This window comes from Daphnia pulicaria, chromosome 2, assembly GCF_021234035.1.
Source record: "Daphnia pulicaria isolate SC F1-1A chromosome 2, SC_F0-13Bv2, whole genome shotgun sequence".
Taxonomy (NCBI): Eukaryota; Metazoa; Arthropoda; class Branchiopoda; order Diplostraca; family Daphniidae; genus Daphnia; species Daphnia pulicaria.
The window spans coordinates 10,621,198-10,643,313 of NC_060914.1; the positions used below are offsets into that span (position 1 = coordinate 10,621,198).

The window sequence follows — 22,116 nt, forward strand, 5'->3', positions numbered from 1 at the left end:
GTTTCGACTTGTTATGCAAACTAGGATATGGATACTTAAAGCGATACAATCCGCATTCATTTTTTTACCCTATGGTACATTTTGATTTATGTTTTACCGTCGCTTCGTGCTGGAATGGCATCGACTGGGCGGGCGCTAGAGTCTGAACTTTTGCTCAAAGTCAAGAACCGGCCGTTGCTGGCCGTTTGAGGGAAACGATATCTTGCTGGGCGGGGTTGCTGGAAAGACGGAAAACTATAAAAGAAAGGTGGAGGGGCTGTTGGAGAACTCAAAGCGCCAGTCGCCCGTCGTCAACCAGCAAAGATGTTGCATCGCTTCTCGCTCGTCAAAAACCTGGCCGCCGTGCTAGTCGTTTTGGCCTTTTCGGCCGTCCAGCAGGTGCCGGCGGCAGCCGTTGATGGCCAGCGCAATCTGGCGCCCACCGCCACCGTCACCGTTCTGAGCACTTCGATCTTACCCGGAGCCGCCACTTCGACGCTTTTGACCAAAAAAGCCTGCGGTATCATCGACGGCGGTGCCGCTACGGCCTGCCGTCGCAAGCGTCAGTACTGGATCGACGTCCCTATTCTAATTGCCCAGGACCCTGAAACGGCTGCCTATTTGTACCAACAGTTCCAGCCCTCTCCAGTTTATGCGTAAGTGAATTTTTCACACGTCGCCATCATTGTCATATTTAGTTGAATTCCAATTTTTGGCCATTTCGCAGTGTGGAACCGACGCAGGTCGTCCAGTTCCGCAACGGTTTGGAACAGCCGTCGGCGTTCATCGATTCCTCGTTGGATGAGGCCACGTACACACGAGCCAGTGGAGCTCTGATCGCTCCAATTAACACCATTAGGACTTCATTGCTTGCCATTGCTACCAGCGTCATCAACAGTTTCCTGACGCCGGTCTCGACAGCCACCAGCGTCGTCACCGGTTACTCGACGACTGTGACCAGCACCATTTACACTGCGACCAACAAGTACACTTTGGCCGGATGCATTCCCGAGGGAGTATCCTTCACTGCTTGCTAGACGAAAACGGAAAAAATAATAATTTCCCCGTTAAATTAAATAAGTTATAATATCACCCAGTAATTATGTAAACTCTTTCGGCAAGTGAACATTTCGCAAAAGTCTGTAGACGGGGAAAAAACAAACAATTCAACAAGTATTGAAAAGAAAATACAACCATGTAGAGCAATGTTATTATGTGGTTTCACACTTTTTTTTTATGAATTCGAGCTGAGAAATACAAATTTCCAGTTCGCAGTCAAAGAAATGCAACAATAGAAACATGAGCAGAAAGAACACATTTGAAATTGAATCTTAAATTTGTCATTGGGCGGTATGGTATTATTAATTCGCATATGAATCATCTTGATAACGAGACCATCTTTATGCTGGGAACATGTATGCCGCCACATTTTTACTAAACAATTGGACAATAGGCTAAATGCCATTAAAGTGTAGATTGATTTAATTTGATTCGAGATTGCCCAAAATTCTACAGCGATGGCGAGAAGTTAATTATTTACATTTTCTGGGGAAATGCACAGCATGATTGTTGCATATGCCCATTGAATTTGGAAAATGTTAGGGACTGGCCGTAGTGTTGGCGCTATCGGTCGTGGTCTCTTTATTCTCACGGTCGACAAATCCAATCGACTGCAGTTTATTCACCAAGTAACTTTTGATCTTTTCATGCATCCTCTTTGAATCGGGGCTTTCTGTTGTACTCGCCGCCTCCGTGGTGGTACTCGGTCCATCTGTACTTGTCGTCGAAGTCGTTGTAGTAGTGCTCTGTGTCGTTGTTGTTATCTCCCAAGTGTCCATTCGCTTGCACTGGGTACTGAAATGCCATTCGGTTACTAAATTGGGGTAGTACTTGGTTATTTTTTCGTCCTGGTGAAGTTTCTTGCACAGATCGCAGAAACCATGCCGTGCCATTTGCTCAACTCCGCTTTCCACTCGATAGTGATCCTTCCACCAGAAATATTCGTTGTAAAAATTGTCGTTGGCGTCGAGCAACAGCAGGTACTGGGCCAGTTTCTCCGGTGTAAAATCCAGGGCGTTGATGTACGAATGATGGGGTGTGAATTGGCTGTAATTGGCACCGCCATAAACGATAGGGATCATGTTGTGGTTCATGATTTCAAAGTATTTTTCCGTCACGTAATCGTTGCAGATGGAATTTTCAAAGGACAAGTAAAATTTGTACTTCGTTTCCAGCTCGTCGTAGCACTCCGGATAAGATAACCAATTAATTCCGTTTCGAGGGCAACTGAAATTGCCGCATCCGCCGTAAATGTCGACCGGAATGAATTTACTCAGTTCTTTTACGTACGTTTCTCGTAAACTGTTTGTGGCGCAATGAGATGCCATCCAGACGACCGGGCGCGTTTTGTTGGCCGCGTAATTCCTGGCGGATGGAAGATGCATCGCTTCAATCATCCGGTGTGTCTCCTCGAGTGTTTTGGGGGCCGTCGATTCCGGAAGAATTCGACCGTAAAGTAATTGGACGTCCGAGTTTAATTTGTAGGTCATCGTCCAGTTGAACAAGTTGCCCATGCCATGGATAGCGGCGGAAATGTACGGGGAAGTAACGGGCGATTCTTGTGTCAGGAAAATCAAACGTTGGTGAGCTCGCCTAGTAAAATTGGGCATTCCATTTTGCCGGAGCTCGTGCATGTGGATGATGATGGCGTCGTATTCTTCCAGCGGCAAAATGGACGTCTTGTTGTCGAAGACGACACATTCCTTGATGTCACATCCGTGCTGGAAGAACGTCTGGCGGCCGAAACCGAAAGCGGCAGTTTCAATGCGATGTGCACTGTTCCAAATCAAAATGGTTTTAATATCACGAGCGGCTATCCAAGGGATCATACTGTACAAGTTTGGCAGTCTAGAATTGTCGTTTTGTTTCCCGTAGAGCACAAATACAAACACCACTTGGAGAAACAAGACGAGTAGGAAAATTTGTTTCCGAGTTAAAATTGAGAGCTGACGAATGACCAGTTGCCTGTACATTTTTGATTTAATTGGAGCGCATCTCTCTAGCAACCGCTCGTGATTCAATTTTGTGGCGTACTGGTGAAATCAACGTGTAAAAACGACTCGATCGTCCAGTTTAATAAGCCTTGAGCGGAAAGTTGGACTTAATAAGTGGCGTAACGGAATGCTAAACGTGACGGTGTAATAGAGTACGTTTCGCTTTAGTACCATTTCGTTGCGTGCTGCCGTTACGTTGTACTCTGTCACCAGTGTGAAAGAACTTTCCTCGTATAAGTATATAGTTCCTCGTATTGGCTATGTGTGAGAGCAAGTTCAATCAGTCCGTCTGTTTGTTAATCTCTTTCGCACCTGCCACGATTTCACCGCGTTTCTATTTAATACCGCCATGAAAGTCGATTTAATTTGTGTAACAAAAGCTCCGCAACAGCTGTTTTCTAATTTTACGGTTATTATATGGTTTTTTGTGTTTGTATTATTCAATAAAACGAATAAGAATCGTTTCATGCCATTTCTCATAACTTATTGGGTGTGGCAACAAGGCAAGATGGAAAATGGAAATTTACTTTATATAAGAGAGCTCCAATATTTAAAAAATGTAATTTAAATTTCTCAGTTTAATTACATTACTCGGTTAAAATCATTTTTATGTGTTTGAGCGGTTTGGATTTAGAGGTAGGAATCTATTTTATGGTTTCTATCGATTTCTTTCAAGTTAAAAGTCGTCTGCTGATTGCTACCGTCAGAACTGGAAACGTGCACGTGGGACGTGGCTGCCCGAAAAAAGTAGAACAGCAAATTAAATCACAAAAATGTGGTCGTTGTGTGAACTATAGTGTCCTAGCTTTTGCCTCGTACAAACTCTGTGCTGCTCAGCAGGTAAATAAAGCTAAAAATACAAGTAGAATGAATATGGGATAGTAAATATAAGAGAAACCTGTTCCAAGCATTTATCATCTAAGAGTCCTGTCAAGGCATGGCAATATGTTTGCACTATGTAACCTTTTCCTTTGTGTAAATTTCAGGCCTGAACAAGCCAACAGAAATCATCACAACTCATTGCCTGTGCTGCAAGTTTCTCTCATGCTGGTATTGACCTGCAGTAGCAATTTCAGTATCATCGCTTGGGTAACAAATTTTATTCAACTTTTGTTATGTGATCTGCTAGATATTTGACGATGCATGACTTCCACAAATGCAGTGGAAACATTGAATTCTCCCGTGTAGGGTTTACCCACTGTCTCTTTTTCAACTTTTCCTTACTTGTTGTCTTGTAATATTTCTCGTAATAACCCAATTTTCATTTTTCATTTAGACAAACACCTGATTGGAGATACTACCGATGCTGCTCGAGTGTGACGGATCTCTTCTTCCCCTTCCTCTAAATCTCCTCTGTCCTCGTGTACACCCATGAGAGTGTGGGGGTATTCACGAGGACCCCCTTTTTCCCATTCAGGCTGGTGGATTCAACTTTTCTGCAGATGGAGCACTTGTGGATGGGCGGCGCCTGGCTGTATTTCCCAGGCACAAAGGTAGGAAACATTTATCTTCTTGTTCTTCCTTTTTGACTGTTTGGTGGCTTTGGTTATTACATAGTGGGGCCGTTCACATATGACGTCACGGACTTTTTGACGATTTTACACCCCCCTCCCCCCTTCGTCACAATTCATCACAATAGGTATACCCCCCCCTCTAATATGACGTCACAAAGTCAGATACCCCCCTCCCTTTTTAAAAATTGTTTAAGCCGCTAAAAATTCTTTATTTTCTGTATTTTCTGTAGTTTTTAATATAGAACACAATGTTGTTCATTATTTTCTTAATTGGTCAAGCAAACGAGGTGCTGACAATCACTTTTCTCTAGCGATCCAGAAAAACCAAAAGAAATTTATGTAGTTGCCAACATATCCCACTTGGTGGCGCTTGTGTAGTGCCTTGTGACGTCCCACTGTGAATACCCCCCCTACCCCCCCTCGTCACAATTCGTCATACAAGGTGCACCCCCCTCCCCCCCCTCGGCCCGTGACGTCATATGTGAACGGCCCCAGTATGGAGTACAATTATTCCTGAGCTAGGCAGTTGACTGCAACTGTTTTCTCTTGCTGTTTTTGTTTACTCAGTCAGGGTTCGTTGCAAAACTTAATTGTGTAACCACTTCAGATAAGGCCCAGTTTTAAGTCTCCAGTGAAACACCCTGTCCTTCGTTTAAAATTTCTCAAAGTAAATTTCCTCCCCTATTACAAAGTGTCGAAGGGCTGAAGGTGAAGGTCATTTACGTTTCCCAATCAGCGGCATCCAACATATGAATTGATGGTCAAAAATTATTTTTTATGTAGAGACTGTATTTTGCACATGAAAGTTGAACACGAAATTTTATTCAGCCTCAAAAAATCAAATTTCATCAATCGAACGGTTAAGGTTTTTTGAAAAGATGGATTTCATTGCATTCTCTATGGCAGAAGTATAGATGATGTAGTTGTACTTTTCTCCCAAGAACTAAAATCTCTACACTGTGTTTTTGGGTGCCATTGCGACACTAATTCGGGGTAGAATTTGGTTACACTCTCTTCCTGGTGAAGTTTCTTGCAGAGATCGCAGAAAGCGTGTTGCGCCATTTGCTTCACTCCGCTTTCCACTCGATAGTGATCCTTCCACCAGAAACATTCGTTGTAAAAATTGTCGTTGGCGTCGAGCAACAGCAGGTACTGGGCCAGTTTCTCCGGTGTAAAATCCAGGGCGTTGATGTACGAATGATGGGGTGTGAATTGGCTGTAATTGGCCCCACCGTAAACGATAGGGACCATGTTGTGGTTCATGATTTCAAAGAATTTCTCCGTCACGTAATCGTTGCAGATGGAATTTTCAAATGACAAGTAGAATTTGTACTTCGTTTCCATCATTTCGTAGCATTTAGGATCAGACACGTACTTTTTTTTGCTGTGAGGGCAACTCAAATTGCCGCATCCGCCGTAAATATCAACCGGAATGTATTTGCTCAGTTCTTTAACGTACGTTTCTCGTAAACTGTTTGTGGCGCAATGAGATGCCATCCAGACGACCAGCCGAGTTTTATTGGCCGCGTAATTCCTGGCGGATGGGAGATGCATCGCTTCAGTCATCCGGTGCGTCTCCTCGAGTGTTTTCGGAGCTGTCGATTCCGGATGGATGCGACCGTAAAGCAGCTGGACGTCCGAATTTAATTTGTAGCTCATTGTCCAATTAAACAAATTCCCCATTTTGGTAACGTCAATTGTGTGCATCGAGTTGGGCGATTCTTGGGTTAGAAAAACGAAACGCTGATGCTTTTGCCTATGGAAATCTGGCATGCGAGTCTTCCACAGTTCATGCACATGTACTAGGATGGCATCGTATTCTTCTAGAGGCTTAATCGATGGCTGGTCAAAGACGATACAATCTGAGATTTCGCACCCGTGTGCGATGAAAGGCTCGTGACCCAAGCCAAACGGGGCGGTGTCCAGAATTTGAGGGCTGTTCCAAATTAAAATCGTTTTGTTTTTGCGATTATTGTTCAATCCGGTTATTTTCGAGAAGGTGTCGAAAACGGAATACTCGACAGGTGTGTACAGCTGAAGTAGGAAGACCAAATTTGTTAGCGCAAATATCACCAGCGATTTCTTCGTTTTCACTGCGGATAAAATTCTTTGATGGCAAGTGTTTTTCATTTTGATTGCGCTTATTGTTTTTACGACACTTTAACTGATTGAGGATGAGGGTGGGCACAATTTAACGTGTTGTAATTCCGGGAAAAGTTGGATGACTGCACTCCAGCCTTGGCCTTTTGGTTTCTGACTCTGTTGACGACTCTATTCGATGGAACGTATTTCATCAGGAGAAAGTGATGCCTAAGTCTATTGTGTCTATTATACCAAAGGTCAGGTCTGTTTCCCCCCCTGTCTGCCGGAGGTAAAATTCTGTCCCAAATAATCTCATACCTCCCTTTCCATTTTATCTGATAAAGGCCAGAATAGTGACATGTGACATGACCTACGACAACTAACGGCCCCCAGCGACCCTGGGGAAAGAGATTTTATCAGTTAATAAAAATTTGAATGGAGTTGGTATAGGAAAGTATACAGCGATGTCTGGCGCTTCACGACTTCACGTTGTCTTTAGCTTCTACTTCGTAATCGAGCGGTTGTCTGGAAGATGGTGCTGCAAGCGGTAAACTCAGAGACATGGAAGTAATTACAACAACAACAAATTTCTCGCAAGACCTAAAAATGTTTAATTGATTTTTCATAGAGTTTCAATTTTTAATTTGATGGATAAATTAAATCAAAATTTTTCTAAAGTCATGTAATTTTGAAGAATGTAATTTTAAGATCGGGATAAGTTCGGATGTCATTTTTTTCTGCTCGTGCAGTTTTTGACAGAAATCACAAAATGCGTGGCGTGACATGTCTTCAATGCTATACTCCACACTGTAGTAATCCTTCCACCAGAAATACTCATTGTAGAGCTCGTCGTCTTCGTCGAGTATTTTTTAAAATCCCGCCAAGTCTTTCGGTTTGAATTTGCGAGCGTCGATGTACGAATGAGGCGGTGCGTGTTGACAGTAGTCTGCTCCTCCGTAGGCGACCGGGACTATGTCGTGAGCCAGAATTTTGAAAAATCTTTTCAGTGACGTAGTCTGGACAAATGGCATTTTCGAAAGACAAGTAGAATTTGTAAGTCGACTCGAGCATGTCGTAACATTGCGGATCTGAACTATGTAAAATCGTGACGAGGACAAGACAAGGTCCCGCACGGTCCACACACATCGACGTCGATGAATTTGACTAGCTCTTCGATGTAGGCTTCTCTTTGACCGTGAGTATCACAATGAGAAACCATCCAGGCAATTGTTTTCGTGTTGTTGTGAATTCGTTTAACTTGATTATTACGAACTTTTTCTCTTAATTGTTTAACCTCTTTTGACGATTTTGATTGGCAAAAACGACATTGCCCATGCCGAAAACTCGAACTTCCGCTCGATCCGCACTGTTTCACACTAAAATCCTTTTCGTTTCGGATATGCGACGGAATATGTGCTGAAACTTTGGCGATCTTGGGTCAGGTTAGTGTTCAACTGCAGTTAGATGAGCACTTAATAACCTGCAACAAACGACAAAGTCAAAGCTTTTCTGTGTGAAATCCTCCTGTTCAAAAAACGACAATATCTTTTATGGATGAAAGAACAAATTTAGCCATAAGAGCAACAACATTTTTGGCCGAAACGACGACAACATTTTTGAAACAACTTAACTTTTTTGAATACCTGAAGTAACCAACGTGTACGATTCTTTAAAGTGTTTCGGTTCTCTACGCTTTTAGCGAGTATTTCCGGATAGTGTAAAATTGGGAGCGGAAATCGGACCTGTTTTTTCTTATTTGTCTGATTCGTACCAAGGGACCCGCAGCCAGGACCATAGGGAACACTTTTGTCATTTTGTCGGTAAATAGGAATGTGATATTATTAATTGAATCGGGGTGGGTGCAGTTATGGACTCTTTAACCTCTGGTGTGAACGTTTCCCTCCATTAAGCCACCTCCGCTGTTTCGTTGCGATCCGTTACGCACTGTGTAACCACCCAACAATTTATAACAGTCTTGTTTTTGGGCTTTAAAGGTGGATCAACAACTAAAAGTATTTCTCCTTTTAGCGTTATTAAGTTTTTTTCAAAGCTCAAAATTGGTTTAAAAAAAGTAGCGATTAATAATTTCCTAAATATTTTAAAAAACAATTAAAGCTCTCTTTTCTTTTTAAAGTATATTTTATTTTACATGTAGTTATTAGTTTACACATAAAACTTAATAAAAGGATGGCAAACTATTAGTAAATTTTTTTTTAAATTTTACTATGGTTTGACAATCCTTTAATATGCTGTGCTTACTGACGTCTTGACGCCATCAAAACAGTTTATTATTTTTATTTTTCAACATTTTATTAAAGCCAAGTAGGATAAAACGTTTGACATTGGTTGCCATTGCCCCATTGAGAATCCATATCCGGATAAGATTGGTAGTCACCATCTTTGGCCTCGTGCAGTTTTTGACACAAATCACAAAAGGCGTGACGACTTCTCTCCTCCAGTGTGGACTCCACGCTATAATAATCTTTCCACCAGAAATACTCGTTGTAGAGGTCGTCGTTTTCGTCGAGTATTTTTAAAAATCCCGCCAACTCTTTCGGTTTGAATTTGCGGGCGTCGATGTACGAATGGGGCGGTGCGTGTTGGGTGTAGTCGGCTCCTCCGTAGACGATCGGGACTATGTTTCGACGCAGAGTTTTGAAGAAATTTTCAGTGACGTAATCTGGACAAATGGTTTTTTCGAATGACAAGTAGAATTTGTAGGTTGACTCTAGTAAATCATAGCACGATGGGACTGAAATGTAGATACTGTGACGAGGACAAGACAAGGTCCCGCAAGGCCCATACACATCGACGTCGATGTATTTGACTAGCTCTTCGATGTAAGCTTCTCTTTGACCGTGAGTATCGCAATGGGTGACCATCCAGGCGATTGTTTTCGTCTTGTTGTGACGTGGTTTAACCATAGAATCATGAGCCTTTTCTCTCAATTGTTTCACCTCTTCTAACGTCCTGGGAGCCTTTTCTTTCGGGATAATCCGGCCGTATAGTAAACGAATATCGGCGTCCATTCTGTACGTCATTGTCCAATTGAAAAAATGTGTTAATTGACCCATGTTGTAATGAGGGAGCAGCGCTATGGGAGGTTCCTGGGTGAAGAAGACGAGGCGTTGACTTTTCTTTCGCTCGTACTGAAACCTGGGCATCTTTACTTGATTGGCAGATGTGAATTCGCTATTGAATACCACGACGATTGCGTCGTAATGTTCGAGGGGACGCTCCATTCGGTTATCGACAATTTCGCATCGAGTGTAAGTGCAGTTTTGATTGGCAAATACGTCTTTGCCCTTACCAAAGATTCGCACTTCCGCTCGTTCCGCAGCATTCCACACTAAAATCGTTTTCGTTTCGTTTATCTGACGGATTTTGTGCTGATCACTTGTTTTGATTTCTATTGTTTCTGTTGTTTCTGTTGGTGTAGTGTTAAAGTGACGATAACTAAACACGAAATACCCTAAAACAAACGAGAAAGTTAGAATTTTGACGATTGAAAAATTGCCGTTCGAGAACGACAACATTCGTGATCGAATGAACGACATCATCTTCTAAGACTGAAGTAGACAACTCCGCGTGTATGATTTTTATGTCCTTTTTCATTCTTCCGGTTTCAGCTACTGCCGGATAGTGAAAACCACATCCGGTTTTTCTTTTACCTTGTTCCGAGAAAAGCGAGAGGCGTAAAACGCTTTAGGGTTCTCTCTATAATGGAGGGCGTGCCGGTGAAGTCCTAACTTTTAGCAAAATGAAATCAACCTGAATTAAACTCTTGACAATTTGATTAAATCATATTGTAGTTAACGTACAGCAATAACAAGGATACAATTACAACATTTATGCGATTTGCGGAGAAATAATGCACATTTCTTTTTCCCACCAGTCGGTCATGCTGGGATAGAATTTCCTTGGCATCGTCGTGTTATGGAGAGCAGCACATAAATGGCACATTCCTTTACTAGTGTACTTTGGGCTGTCGCGCACTTGGAAATGAGGCTTCCACCAAAAATATTCGTTGTACAGCGTGTCGTTGTTGTCGAGCATGATCAGATAATCAGCCAGCTTATTCATGTTTTCAAATTTGGCGGCGTTGATGAAAGAATGCGTCGGAGCTATTAATTCGTGGTCTTCATGAAGGCTGAAAACGATTGGTATTATCGGGTGGTGCATCATGCCGAAGAACCTGTCAATGAAATAAAATAATAAAATTGTCGTTTGATTGGAATGAACACATCTGCATATTTTTTCATACTTTTCAGTGATGTAATCTCGGCACAGCGAATTTTCTAGGGACAAATAAAACTTGTATTTATTGGCAGCCATTTGTCGACAATCCTCGCTAGAGTCATTCACAGTATCTGCCTTGGGGCACTTTAATGTCTCACAGTTACCGTACACATCGACGTCAATATATTTTCGAAGAATTTTGACCATCTCATTCCGACTGCTCGCAGAGTTACAGTTTGAAACAAACCAAGCAGCCATTTTCGTTTTTCCCTTGGCGTAGTTGACTGGTGTAGGTTTAGACAAATAGAATTTCATTTCGTCTTCACTGGGATGAAGAGCGACGTCTCCAGTTGGTACTATGTAACCGTAAGGACCTACGATATCCGAGTCCCAACGGTAAGTCATGGTCCAGTTGAAGAAATTCGTCATTCGGATCGTATCGGCGAACCACGCAGCCGATTCCAAGCTCCAAAGAACGTAGCGCTGATTTTGTGATCTACGTTCTGGCAGGTCATTAATTGTCCAGGTGCGAAGGTGAAACACCACGGCGTCGTATTCCATGACGTCACTTCGGTTATCCGAAGTTTCACACTGCCAAACTGGGCATCCTGATTTCTTCATGGCGTCGCGGCCGATGCCAATTCCGTAATCTTTGCTCCCATAAACCTAAAGTAAAATGATATTGTTTTTAAAGGTAACAATGAAGAGTTAGGTTACTTGATAATTCGTTAGATCACATCATTCCAAAATAGTATCCGCTTGAATGGTGGGTCAATATCCGAAAGGGAATCGCGGAAATAACTCTCAAATATTTGATAGCGCTCGTTGATGACGTTATTGGCCGATTTCGATGTTGGTTGATCCACGTCAACAATTTGCTTTGTGTCGTCCAAGTAGAACTGCAGTCCAATTTTTAACAGGAAAGCCGTCACGATTAAACAAGTAACTTTCTGATGACCAATTTGGAACATTTTCGCTACCCAATTATCTTATCACGTTCAATAGTTCACTCTATTCGTTACGTTGTTAACTGCACAACTGAAAAAAAACTGCTAATTTTTTTATTTCAAAAATTCAAATTCAGATATAAATGTAGCAAGTCTGCTGTTGACCACTAACTAGCAAGTTGTGTCCCTACTGTCGCCATCAAGAAATCCACTGCCGTCTGATAAAGGGTTTGGATGGTGGCGGATTGGTTTTCGTTTCGCCGCGTTTCGCTTCTCTAAAGAACTTGGCCACCACATTTATGAAGGTGTAGCTACGTATTTCTGATATTTATGATGCCACTACATCATATTGTCAAAAATACTTTAATGTGTGTAAGACCACAGGGATCACATTCACTTTTATATTTCGCGGTTTCTAAAGAGTAAAAATATCGTTGGCTGAATAAGACTGCACTTGCACTCCTATTGTCCTCTCTGGTGTAAACAATTCACTTCACTGATCCATCCCACGTTTCGTTTCGATTCATTACGTCGCATTGTCCGCAGTCTACAGTACTTTTGTCTATTTATAACTTGCTTATTTGACTTTGAGCGTGCAAAAAAAACCTTGGGAAAACCCATGGGAAAACTGCCGTTCGAGAAAGACAACATATTTGATCGGAAGGATCTTCGACTGAACCATACAACTCCGCGTGTATGATTCTTTATTATGTCCTTTACCGTTCTCTCGGTTTTATCTTTTGCCGGATATTGTACTCGAGTTCCTTTACCTTGTTCAAAGAGAAAAAAGGCGAGACGTAAAACGCTTGATCTCCCTCCAAAATTGTGGGCGTGCTAGTAAAGTCCTCATTTCATATTATAGCAAAATGAAATCAATCTGGATTAAAATCAAACTGATAGAATGTCCTTTCCAAATATTCCTTTTTTTACTTAGAACTTTTTTTATTATTTTTTTTTCCAAGCTATTTGCAAGAGATAAATTTATTCTTTTTGTTGTTACTTTTGAAATTTGAAAGAAAAGTTGGTGACAAAGCAGGATAATAGCTGAAGGTTTTACTCGTCGTTTAATTACCGTGCGTAACATTTCAGCCTCTTTGCATTCAAAAATCATTTCAGTGTGGGTTTTCAATACGCACTAACGTTCATAATCTTTTAAAATAAATTCAAAAATTTAGTCAATCCAAATTCGACAATTTATTAGATTATGTCAATTCATTACAAGCATGGAATATAACATATTTATGCGATTTGCGGAAAAAATATGCATGTTGATTGTTTTTCCCACCAGTCGGTCATGCTGGGATAGAATTTCATTGGCATTGTCGTATTATGGAGAGCAGCACATAAATGGCACATTCCTTTACTAGTGTACTTTGGGCTGTCGCGCACTTGGAAATGAGGCTTCCACCAAAAATATTCGTTGTACAGCGTGTCGTTGTTGTCGAGCATGATCAGATAATCAGCCAGTTTATTCATGTTTTCAAATTTGGCGGCGTTGATGAACGAATGCGTCGGAGCTATTAATTCGTGGTCTTCGTGAAGGCTGAAAACGATCGGTATTATCGGGTGGTGCATCATGCCGAAGAACCTGACAGTGAAATAAAATAAGAAAATGGCCATTGATTGGAATGAACCGATCAGCATATTTTCATACTTTTCAGTGATGTAATCTCGGCAAAGCGAATTTTCTAGGGACAAATAAAACTTGTATTTCTTGGCTGCCGTTTCTTGACAACTCGCACTGGACTCCCTAGGACACGTCATCGTCCCACAGTTACCGTACACATCGACGTCAATATATTTTTGAAGAATTTTGACCATCTCATTCCGACTGCTCAGAGGGTTACAGTTTGAAACAAACCAAGCGGCCATTTTTGTTTTACCCTTGGCGTAGTTGACTGGTGTGGGTTTAGACAAATAGAATTTTATTTCATCTTCACTGGGATGTAGAGGAACGTCTCCAGTTGGTGCAATGTAACCATAAGGACCCATGATATCTGAGTCCCAACGGTACGTCATGGTCCAGTTGAAGAAATTCGCCATTCTAGTCGTGTCGGCATACATAAGCCACGCAGCCGATTCCAAGCTCCAGAATACATAGCGCTGATTTTGTGATCTACGGTCCGGCAAGTCATTAATTGTCCAGGAGCGAAGGTGAAACACTATGGCGTCGTATTCCAGGACGTCACTGCGGTTATCCGAAGTTTCACACTGCCAGACTGGGCATCCTGATTTCTTCATGACATCACGGCCGATCCCAATTCCGTAATCCTTGCCCCCATAAGCCTAAAGTTAAAAATGAGATTGTTTTTAAAGATAGCATGAATAGTTAGGTTACTTAAAAATTCAGTTAAATTTACGTCATTCCAAAATAGTATCCGCTTGAATGGTGGGTCAATATCCGAAAAAGAATCGTGGAAATAACTCTCAAATAATTGATAGCGCTCGTTGATAACATTATTGGCCGATTTCGGTGTTGGTTGATCCACATCAGCAATTTGCTTTGGGCCGTCCAAGTAGAACTGCAATCCAATTTTGAACAGGAAGCCCGTCACGAGGAAGCAAAGGAGTTTCTTACGGCCAATTTGACACATTTTCGCTATTGATTTTCAATGTTATTCAATAATGTGTTCAAATGTTGTTATCACGTGTTGTAGTAGTTTCACTTTACTAAGTAAGGATTCAAATTCAGCGAATGAACGACAGACAATTGTCTCAGCAAGTCTGCCGTTGCCCACCATCGAGCAAGTTGTGTTTTCGATTTTGAAAGACGCCCTTGCCTTCTGATAAGGGGCGGATTAGTTTTTGTTTTGTTTAGCTGAAGAACTTAATCACCATCGAAAATGCCGCCCCATTCATGATGGTGACCATATTGCCAACACTATTTTATCGTATTATCAGCGACAATTATTAGTATACGTACGGAACTTTTCTATTTCGGTAGTTGAAGAGTAACAACATCGTTGACTGAATAAGGATGCATATGCACTCCTTATACTGTCTGGTGTAAAACACTTCGCTCCACTGATCCATCCCCCGTTTCGTTGCGGTCCGTTTCGTCGCGCGTTGTCCGCAGTCTAAAGTACTTGTATCTTTTTATAACAACTTATACTTATTTGACTTTGCGCATGCAAGACACCTAAAGTATTTCTATTTTTGGCATCTTTTTTTTTTCCTTAAAGTTAAAAAAACAAAACAATCAACAACTTTGCTACCGGTAGTATCTTGTAAATAACGAAAGGTGTTACGGTACAAGCGTATAATACGCATCCAATGCTGAATTTTATCGTTATTCAAGAATTTTTATCTCCTTCATCTCGACCATACGGTATTTGTTGATGCAAATTACACTATTGACTATTGCCATAAACTATACTATTCGAAAACAAAAAAATTCCTAGTTGAAATTTAAATTCAATTTGTTGGTTTATTGCGCGCTTAATAGCAACACAGCATTTTCAAATAATTGCGATGTTCACTTTCTCGAGTATTTTTACCTTCGGTGATTTCTCAACTCGTGATACTTATTATCAGTTGTGGTCAAGAAAACCGAAGGAAAATTCAGACGCAGAGGCCGGGCCATTCACAAGTTGAATTTGGTTGTCGACGACGCAATAAGCGGCTCTAGGATTGCGGTAATAATTCTGGCAAACTTTGTTCGACGAGCGCATCCAATCTGCCGACTGGGTTGACCACATCACTGCAAAGTGCACGAAGCACGGATCAGCATAATTTTCCGGCACATCGAAGAAAATTCTTAACCGTCAAAAGAGATAGTAGAATTTTTATGTCAACACATCTCGGTAAATAATTTTCAGGATGGTTACCGGTTGGATGTGCGGATTTTTAGCCCAGCTTTGACAGCGCAGAGTCCAATGAGATACATGTCGTCCCAAATGAAATAAGGCGTGGTTTGGATGGCCGAGAGTAGCGAACGAACGGCACTACCGGCGATGACGATTCCCGCTCCTTGAAAATACGTCGGAAATTGGTACCACGGCCAATTTTCAAAGCTTGTTGCCCATTTACCTGATTTGAAATCAAATGTGTACATTTTATTTTTAATTTTCACGTAAATGTCATTAATACCTTCGGTTCGGGACGGATGATTTCCTCCGGCAGTGTGGCCGTAGACGCTGCGTTCGGATGGCGGAAGAGAGTGGAGAACCGTAGCCAAATTATGAACGTTCACGTAGACGTCGTCGTCCACCTTCAGTACGAAATCCACTCGTTGACAATAAGCGCTGACCCAGTTGATGAGACCCGCCACTTTAACTGACAACTTAACGTACTTGTCAATAACGTTGATTTTCAAAATGTCACCATATCTCTCACTTTCCTCTTCAATCTTTTGCTGAACCAAAGAATTGTTTGTTAAGCCTATTACGAAACCGAATCCGACAATTTCTAATAGTCTGTGAATGTTGGTCTGATTGGTCAAATGGTTCGACCACGTCCGACGAATCGTTTGACGTTTCTCAAAGTTATCCGGAGCGGAAATGATGGATATCAAAAGGCTGCGACTGTTTGCATTTCCGGCTGTGTCCTGCTGGCGACAAGGGCTGATACTGAGCGGATACTTGAACGAGGTAATATCGTTGATAACTAGTCCCATGCCGGCGACCAGGGGTTCGACGCCATGCAATCCTTTTAAACCCAAGGCGGTTATCATGAATCGAGTGTAATTAGCGACGCCGTCGTACGGAGTGTCGCGTAAATGGAACGCCAGGTAGTCGTACAGACCTCGATCGATGGTTATTTCACCAGCATTTGATTTGTTGGAATTCTAAAACAGAGAATGTAATCGGTGTAGTTTGGAAACCTCAGCAATTAAGCAGTTAGATCTATTTCACGAATGACTATAGAAACAAAGGGAAGGTAACGTGTTGAAAATTGTTAGAAAACAACAACCTGTTGGTGAAACACGTTCGTCGACTGGCTGCTGATAAAGAAGAAATAACAAACACTGCTCGTGAAAAACAACAACCCCAAGACACTGTGTTGGGCATTGAACTTTTGTTTCCGTAATATCTTCAAATGTTTTACACGGAAATAGGATTCGTTATTCATATTGATGAAGAACGTCTTACTTGTGCAACTTTTCTAGGCTCAACCAAATAACACACTGAATATTTAGCTATTTTTTTTTACGTGACGGTATAGAAAGTGTTGACGCTTCGCTCCACACTGAGCCATCCCACGTTTTGTTGCGATCCGTTACAACTCGTTGAACTATTTATAACTTGCTTTTTACTCTTTAGTGCATCCAACAAAAAGTATTCCTATTTGTAGTAAAATTCATTTTATGAAGTTTTTTCAAATTAAAAAAAAAATGCAAGAATCAATTACTATTTTGATAAAATGTAACATGTTCCGATTTTGTAAGAAAACACAGTTATAGGCTATACCAATTTCACAAGTCACAATTTTGAAGCTGCATTTTAAAATGAAGATCATCATCGCTTCTGGGATTGTGGCATTATTCATGTGATAGACGTTAAATGTTAAATATTCAAATACTGAAACAGTACACGGGTCGGGTTATTTTGTCGGATCGGTTAGGCAACCTTTGTTGAACGTCTGGGCTGTCTCGCGAAACCATTTGTTGCTGACTGTTTTTTCATCTTCTATAGAGGCAAAATCGATGGCTTGTCAAAGACGACGATACATTCCGAGACTTCGAACTCGTGTTTGATGAAAGGCTCACTAAAGATTTATCGCTGGTTTTTTACTTTGAACGTATAAGAAACCCAACATTTTTATTTTTAGCATAGACGTTTTTTTTTCAGAGTTATACCTTACTACTCGTAAAGAACCAAGGAAGTTACTGTATACGCGCGGTACGCGCGTCGCGAGGAGGAGCGTCATCGTAACAACGCATTAAAATTATTTCAGAACGACTACAACATTAAAAGAATGATCCCCGTTTTGTGGATGGCTTTAGAAGATGGATCCGAGTTTGATCAGAAGTCTAGCGACTTCCAATGTAGCACTTATGGTGAAAAACTGAATCTCCTTCAGACTGTGTATTCTCAAAACAATCAAACGAAAAACAACCCGATCACCCACTAGCCTACCGTACGTGCCGCTCTCAGTGCGTCGTTCAGATCAACCGCTCCGACCTTTGTTCTGATAAAGTCCGTGAAGATGTCGTCAATTCTCAGCTCACATTCTGGATATACTTGCTGCTTCGTTCCGTCTTTGAAGTGTTCGTCATAGGATCTTACACTTTATTCAATGGAGCCACTTTGGTTTTAGTCAACGAAGTCCGTGGTGACTTTGGATTCCAGAAAATGTTTGGATTCATTGGGTACGCAATATTTTCACCAATATCCGGAGCCCTGATGGACCATTTAAGTACAAATGAAAATAAAACAAATTTCCGGTATTAGGCGGTAACATATTCTATATTTTGTAGAAGAAGGCACAATTTCATCTAATTTCTCTCAACAGGCCGGCGTTCTTTCTATTTGCTGGTTTATTTGGTATTGCAGCTTTTGGAATGTTAACGATTGACCTCAATTTTAAACCTCCAGCGGAAAAGCTGATGAAAAATGTGATATCTCTGCTGAAAAAACATCGAGCTGGATGTTCTACTTGCCGTTTGCGTAGCCTCAGGTAAAAATGTTTGAGAACCGCTAACACAGCAACTAGCTAAACATTCTTTATACAGGATTCTTGGTGGGGTGCACGGGAAATTACTTGTTCTTATTTTTGGAAGAAATTGGTGGGACCAGGTCATTAATGGGGCTGTCGGTCACTATCTCTTGTTTAACAGCGATTCCATTGCTTCTGTTATCGGATACCATTTTGCGTAAATTTAGTATTCCCAACGTCCTCGTCTTTAGCCTTTTTACCTTCGTCATACGTCTAATAGGTATGTTTTGATTTTATTCTATTGAGTTTAATCTGTTGTATTTCAAACCCAACTGAGTCTTATACCCAAGGATATTCGTACATCACCGACCCGAACTTGTGTCTCATATACGAGTCTATTGAAGCCATTAATGCTGTCCCTGACATCTTTTATGATCTATGCCACCCAACTGGGGACGACGTCCACTGCAACTTTCATTCAAGGATTGATTTCAGCGACCTACTTCGGACTAGGTCTGTCAAGACTCCAAATGAAGAAATTTAAGGATTATCGACTTTATTAATTTAGTAATTGATGTTGGGTGATTTAGGGACTGGAATCGGAAGCTCGGTCGGCGGAGTCCTGATCGGAGCGTTCGGCAAGCGAGTGGTTTTCCGCATTTTGGGAGTCATCGCTTTCCTCACTGGATTCCTCTACTTCCTTTTTAATATTTTTTACTTGCGTCCAAAGGCCAATGAAAAAATAACACTACCGTTGACAAGACTGATTCAAGTGTAAACGTGAAGGTCGAAGAAATTCAGTGACATTCAACGTCCGTTAGTCTTTTTATAGCAAACAGCATCAAAGCAAACTTCTCTCCTATAAGCCATTAAATTGGTCGTTAATTGACTAACTTTTTGACTAAACATTTTTTAGCTCATTTACAGATTGAAACCTATGAAATATTTATAATTTTAAAGACTAAAAGAATTTCAGTTATTGTCATAATAATTTGATAAATCAATATATAAGAAGTGTCAGTATATTTATTTTTTGTTTACCCTTTTGACCAAGTGGGTAACATCGCGTCGCTTCCATCTTCTAGAATCCAGTAGTTTTCGGGACTTCCCTGAATCGGACCAATCTTCAATTAGGTAATAAACATACCATTTGCTTCATTTCATTATGTTATCCGTTTATCTAATTCGAGGAACAAGGACAAAAAATGGGTTACAAAAGCTATCGGCAGCAGCAGAGCACCCAGACACGTTTGAATTCAATTTCCATTCCTGCATTGGTTTAATTTAGTTTTAAAAAGTAGATTTTATGAATTTTAAATTAATGAGAATCCGAGCTTAAAACGATTTCTTGAAAATTCAAAATTCACACCGTTTCGAATCGTCGGTTAAGAATTTAATCTGGTATGCGCTTGGGCTTGGCACATACGACCAACACGAGTTGGCTCCATTAGGATAAGCCTTTTTGTTATTTAATATTTTTATTCAGTTACCACTTTATTTTAGACAACAATGATCGACACCCTTGCATTGCCACAAATGGAGACGGCCGCCGCTGTCTTAGTTCAAGTTCATTTCATAGACGGTTTATGAGCTTACGAATTTTTTGTGAAAGCGAGTCAATTGAAAAGTGCCTCGAAGAACAAATGTGGGAGGGTAAGCAAAAGTCATTGCGTGCCGACAATCGATTAGTGAATGCGTTTTTAAAGAGCGCGCGTAATGATCTCGCAATGGCAACAGTTCGCTGTTTAGAATAGAATGCGTCATTCCCAAAGTCAATCGTCATGACCTATGAATAATCGAACAATAGGAAAATGGAAAGGAAGAAAATATAATGTGCTATATGGACTTTGGCAATTCCATTATGACTTTTCGGTTGAATGAAATTGTACGAGAATAAGGAAGTATACGTCAGCAGCGTTGTTCCTATTAGCTACCGCATTTATGTAAAGAAACGACAAGATTAAAATTCAATTTTATTTTCTAAAAAAGTAAGTTTTCTAGAGACAAAATTGAATGTTATTAAATTTTTTCTTATTAATGCAATGCGAAATAAAGTAACTTTTTATGAAACCTTGAGAAAAAGATGGTACTTAAAATAGAAGAATTAAAGCATAAATTGTTAATTGCCCTTTCGGCTCCGTGAACAAAATCAGCTACCAGTATTTTTCTGAACCTAACCTAACCTTAATTTTGTCGGCCATAAACGGTTTTCCCGAAATGTTTTTCATAGAAAACATTGTTTGCCTTTTATTTTGAAATTTCCGTGTACGATTAATAAAAATGACAATCTAAATGTTGCTAATGCTAAGTAATAAAAACACAATCAAATGGTGGTTTTAGTTTCAGATATTTTATTGAGACATATTAATTCAAATCAGCAGGCACACTCATTTTCACACACACATTCATCCAATTCAGACTCCATTCATTCACACGAAGAGGAAGCGAAAGAAGAGAAGAAAATGGCGAGAAAAAAGGGGAAAAGGAAAAAAGAAAAGCAATCAGATGAGAGTCTAGAGGGAGAAATCACTTGGGTGGAAACTGTTGTTGAATAGCAGGAAGGTCGGTTAAAAGTGCAATTAGAAATTTTGGCAGGTGCACGTTGTTCTTATCGACATTATCTTCGTGGATTTGTGGTAGTTTTTCATTCCTCGACGAGATTGGATATCAATTGAAAATAACCTACATTGGATAATGTGTGCATTAGTAATGATTCATTCAAACAGGTCCCAGTTTGAGCCGAGATGATGGTTACGTCAAAGGGGGAACGGGAACCTAAAAACTGAAGCCGTCCTGCCTAAAAAATGAACTCAAACGTTGGTTATAAAATTCACACGTTCTAGAATAACCGACTATCAATCCTTCAATATTTTTCGGAAACAAAATGATTATTAGCAGAAACATGATTATGAAAACATCGAGATTCACCAACTATCTCAGTCACAAAATCATTTCCGGTTTATGTTTTTCTTCTTGTGGGTAGTAACGCCATCGGTCCTCTTCGGTCCTCTTCGGTCCTCTTCGGTCCTCTTCGGTCCTCTTCGGTCCTCTTCGGTCCTCTTCGGTCCTCTTCGGTTCACGCCATCGATCCTCTTCGGTCCTCGCCATCGGGCCTCTTCTTTCCTCGCCAACGGCCCTCTTCGGTCCTCACCATCGCTTCAGGGAAACATAAACCGGTCACAAAATCGTGCTTCAATAAGCTGGATGGAATAACGATGCTTAAAATAAAAATGCTAAAGCTAAAATCACTCGTTTCCTAAAACATGAAAGAATTGATTAATCGATTAGACTATTGCGTGCGAATTCACCCAACGTGAGTCATTTTAAAGACAGAGAGGTCCCCAGTAAATAGGTTCTTCCGTCCATCCTATGACGTCACCATCACTCGATCATCCCGGTACCTGTTTGATGTAATCATTATTAATGCACACATTATCCAATGTAGGTTATTTTCAATTGATATCCAATCTCGTCGAGGAATGAAAAACTACCACAGATCCACGAAAGGAATGTCGATAAGAACAACGTGCACCTGCCAAAATTTCTAATTGCACATTTAACCGACCTTCTTGCTATTAAGTAACAGTTCCCACCCACAATGATTTCCCCATAGACGACCCGATTGTGAAAAAAGAAGAAAATGAAAGCGAAGAATTAGTGAAAACAAATGGAAGGTAAAAAGTTGCAAGGGAGAAAGAAGAAAGA

The 22,116-nt window shown here is 40.8% G+C and overlaps 6 protein-coding genes and 2 long non-coding RNA genes across 8 annotated transcripts; 3 read left to right on the forward strand and 5 right to left on the reverse strand.

The window, feature by feature from the left end:
• The first annotated feature begins 250 nt into the window (after nucleotides 1–250).
• Nucleotides 251–1,186, forward strand: LOC124326526. The gene is made up of 2 exons (XM_046785424.1): nucleotides 251–635; nucleotides 707–1,186. Exons 1-2 carry the CDS (start codon nucleotides 304–306, stop codon nucleotides 1,014–1,016), a joined length of 642 nt encoding a protein of 213 aa, XP_046641380.1. The 5' UTR covers nucleotides 251–303; the 3' UTR covers nucleotides 1,017–1,186.
• Nucleotides 1,187–3,740: 2,554 nt separating this feature from the next.
• On the forward strand, nucleotides 3,741–4,428 carry LOC124326798. Its single transcript, XR_006915845.1, has 3 exons — nucleotides 3,741–3,872; nucleotides 4,019–4,121; nucleotides 4,309–4,428. It is a non-coding gene; the product is annotated as an uncharacterized LOC124326798 (long non-coding RNA).
• Nucleotides 4,429–5,443: 1,015 nt separating this feature from the next.
• On the reverse strand, nucleotides 5,444–6,676 carry LOC124327722 (alpha-(1,3)-fucosyltransferase C-like). The gene has a single exon (XM_046786720.1). It carries the CDS (start codon nucleotides 6,674–6,676, stop codon nucleotides 5,444–5,446), a length of 1,233 nt encoding a protein of 410 aa, XP_046642676.1.
• A 2,264-nt stretch (nucleotides 6,677–8,940) lies between these two features.
• LOC124327723 (alpha-(1,3)-fucosyltransferase C-like) lies at nucleotides 8,941–10,188 on the reverse strand. Its single transcript, XM_046786721.1, has 2 exons — nucleotides 10,146–10,188; nucleotides 8,941–10,100 (listed from the first exon to the last, which is right to left on the reverse strand). Exons 1-2 carry the CDS (start codon nucleotides 10,186–10,188, stop codon nucleotides 8,941–8,943), a joined length of 1,203 nt encoding a protein of 400 aa, XP_046642677.1.
• Nucleotides 10,189–10,464: 276 nt separating this feature from the next.
• On the reverse strand, nucleotides 10,465–12,224 carry LOC124326245 (alpha-(1,3)-fucosyltransferase C-like). Its single transcript, XM_046784964.1, has 3 exons — nucleotides 11,605–12,224; nucleotides 10,893–11,533; nucleotides 10,465–10,823 (listed from the first exon to the last, which is right to left on the reverse strand). The coding sequence occupies exons 1-3, from the start codon at nucleotides 11,836–11,838 to the stop codon at nucleotides 10,478–10,480; spliced, it is 1,221 nt and encodes a 406-aa protein (XP_046640920.1). The 5' UTR covers nucleotides 11,839–12,224; the 3' UTR covers nucleotides 10,465–10,477.
• An 829-nt stretch (nucleotides 12,225–13,053) lies between these two features.
• Nucleotides 13,054–14,408, reverse strand: LOC124327724 (alpha-(1,3)-fucosyltransferase C-like). Its single transcript, XM_046786722.1, has 3 exons — nucleotides 14,175–14,408; nucleotides 13,469–14,100; nucleotides 13,054–13,402 (listed from the first exon to the last, which is right to left on the reverse strand). Exons 1-3 carry the CDS (start codon nucleotides 14,406–14,408, stop codon nucleotides 13,054–13,056), a joined length of 1,215 nt encoding a protein of 404 aa, XP_046642678.1.
• Nucleotides 14,409–15,274: 866 nt separating this feature from the next.
• LOC124326223 (beta-1,3-galactosyltransferase 5-like) lies at nucleotides 15,275–17,211 on the reverse strand. Its single transcript, XM_046784936.1, has 4 exons — nucleotides 16,726–17,211; nucleotides 15,904–16,600; nucleotides 15,642–15,843; nucleotides 15,275–15,570 (listed from the first exon to the last, which is right to left on the reverse strand). Exons 1-4 carry the CDS (start codon nucleotides 16,882–16,884, stop codon nucleotides 15,345–15,347), a joined length of 1,284 nt encoding a protein of 427 aa, XP_046640892.1. The 5' UTR covers nucleotides 16,885–17,211; the 3' UTR covers nucleotides 15,275–15,344.
• Nucleotides 17,212–18,383: 1,172 nt separating this feature from the next.
• LOC124326888 lies at nucleotides 18,384–18,807 on the forward strand. The gene is made up of 3 exons (XR_006915935.1): nucleotides 18,384–18,432; nucleotides 18,488–18,691; nucleotides 18,762–18,807. It is a non-coding gene; the product is annotated as an uncharacterized LOC124326888 (long non-coding RNA).
• The last annotated feature ends 3,309 nt before the right edge of the window (nucleotides 18,808–22,116 follow it).

Excerpts from the sequence above, each read along its gene's own strand:
- LOC124326245 (XM_046784964.1), bottom strand. The coding sequence starts at position 11,838 with ATGTTCCAAATTGGTCATCAGAAAGTTACTTGTTTAATCGTGACGGCT. Across the intron at positions 11,534-11,604 it reads GGATACTATTTTGGAATGAT|GTTTATGGGAGCAAAGATTA; the intron begins GTGATCTAACGA and ends ATTTTACTTTAG. Across the intron at positions 10,824-10,892 it reads CGAGATTACATCACTGAAAA|GTTCTTCGGCATGATGCACC; the intron begins GTATGAAAAAAT and ends TTTCATTGACAG.
- LOC124326223 (XM_046784936.1), bottom strand. The coding sequence starts at position 16,884 with ATGAATAACGAATCCTATTTCCGTGTAAAACATTTGAAGATATTACGG. Across the intron at positions 15,844-15,903 it reads TCATCCGTCCCGAACCGAAG|GTAAATGGGCAACAAGCTTT; the intron begins GTATTAATGACA and ends ATTTCAAATCAG. Across the intron at positions 15,571-15,641 it reads AAAATCCGCACATCCAACCG|AATTTTCTTCGATGTGCCGG; the intron begins GTAACCATCCTG and ends TTGACGGTTAAG.
- LOC124327723 (XM_046786721.1), bottom strand. The coding sequence starts at position 10,188 with ATGATGTCGTTCATTCGATCACGAATGTTGTCGTTCTCGAACG. Across the intron at positions 10,101-10,145 it reads AATGTTGTCGTTCTCGAACG|GGTATTTCGTGTTTAGTTAT; the intron begins GCAATTTTTCAA and ends CGTTTGTTTTAG.
- LOC124327724 (XM_046786722.1), bottom strand. The coding sequence starts at position 14,408 with ATGTGTCAAATTGGCCGTAAGAAACTCCTTTGCTTCCTCGTGACGGGC. Across the intron at positions 14,101-14,174 it reads GGATACTATTTTGGAATGAC|GCTTATGGGGGCAAGGATTA; the intron begins GTAAATTTAACT and ends TTTTAACTTTAG. Across the intron at positions 13,403-13,468 it reads CGAGATTACATCACTGAAAA|GTTCTTCGGCATGATGCACC; the intron begins GTATGAAAATAT and ends TTTCACTGTCAG.
- LOC124326526 (XM_046785424.1), top strand. The coding sequence starts at position 304 with ATGTTGCATCGCTTCTCGCTCGTCAAAAACCTGGCCGCCGTGCTAGTC. Across the intron at positions 636-706 it reads CAGCCCTCTCCAGTTTATGC|TGTGGAACCGACGCAGGTCG; the intron begins GTAAGTGAATTT and ends GCCATTTCGCAG.
- LOC124327722 (XM_046786720.1), bottom strand. The coding sequence starts at position 6,676 with ATGAAAAACACTTGCCATCAAAGAATTTTATCCGCAGTGAAAACGAAG.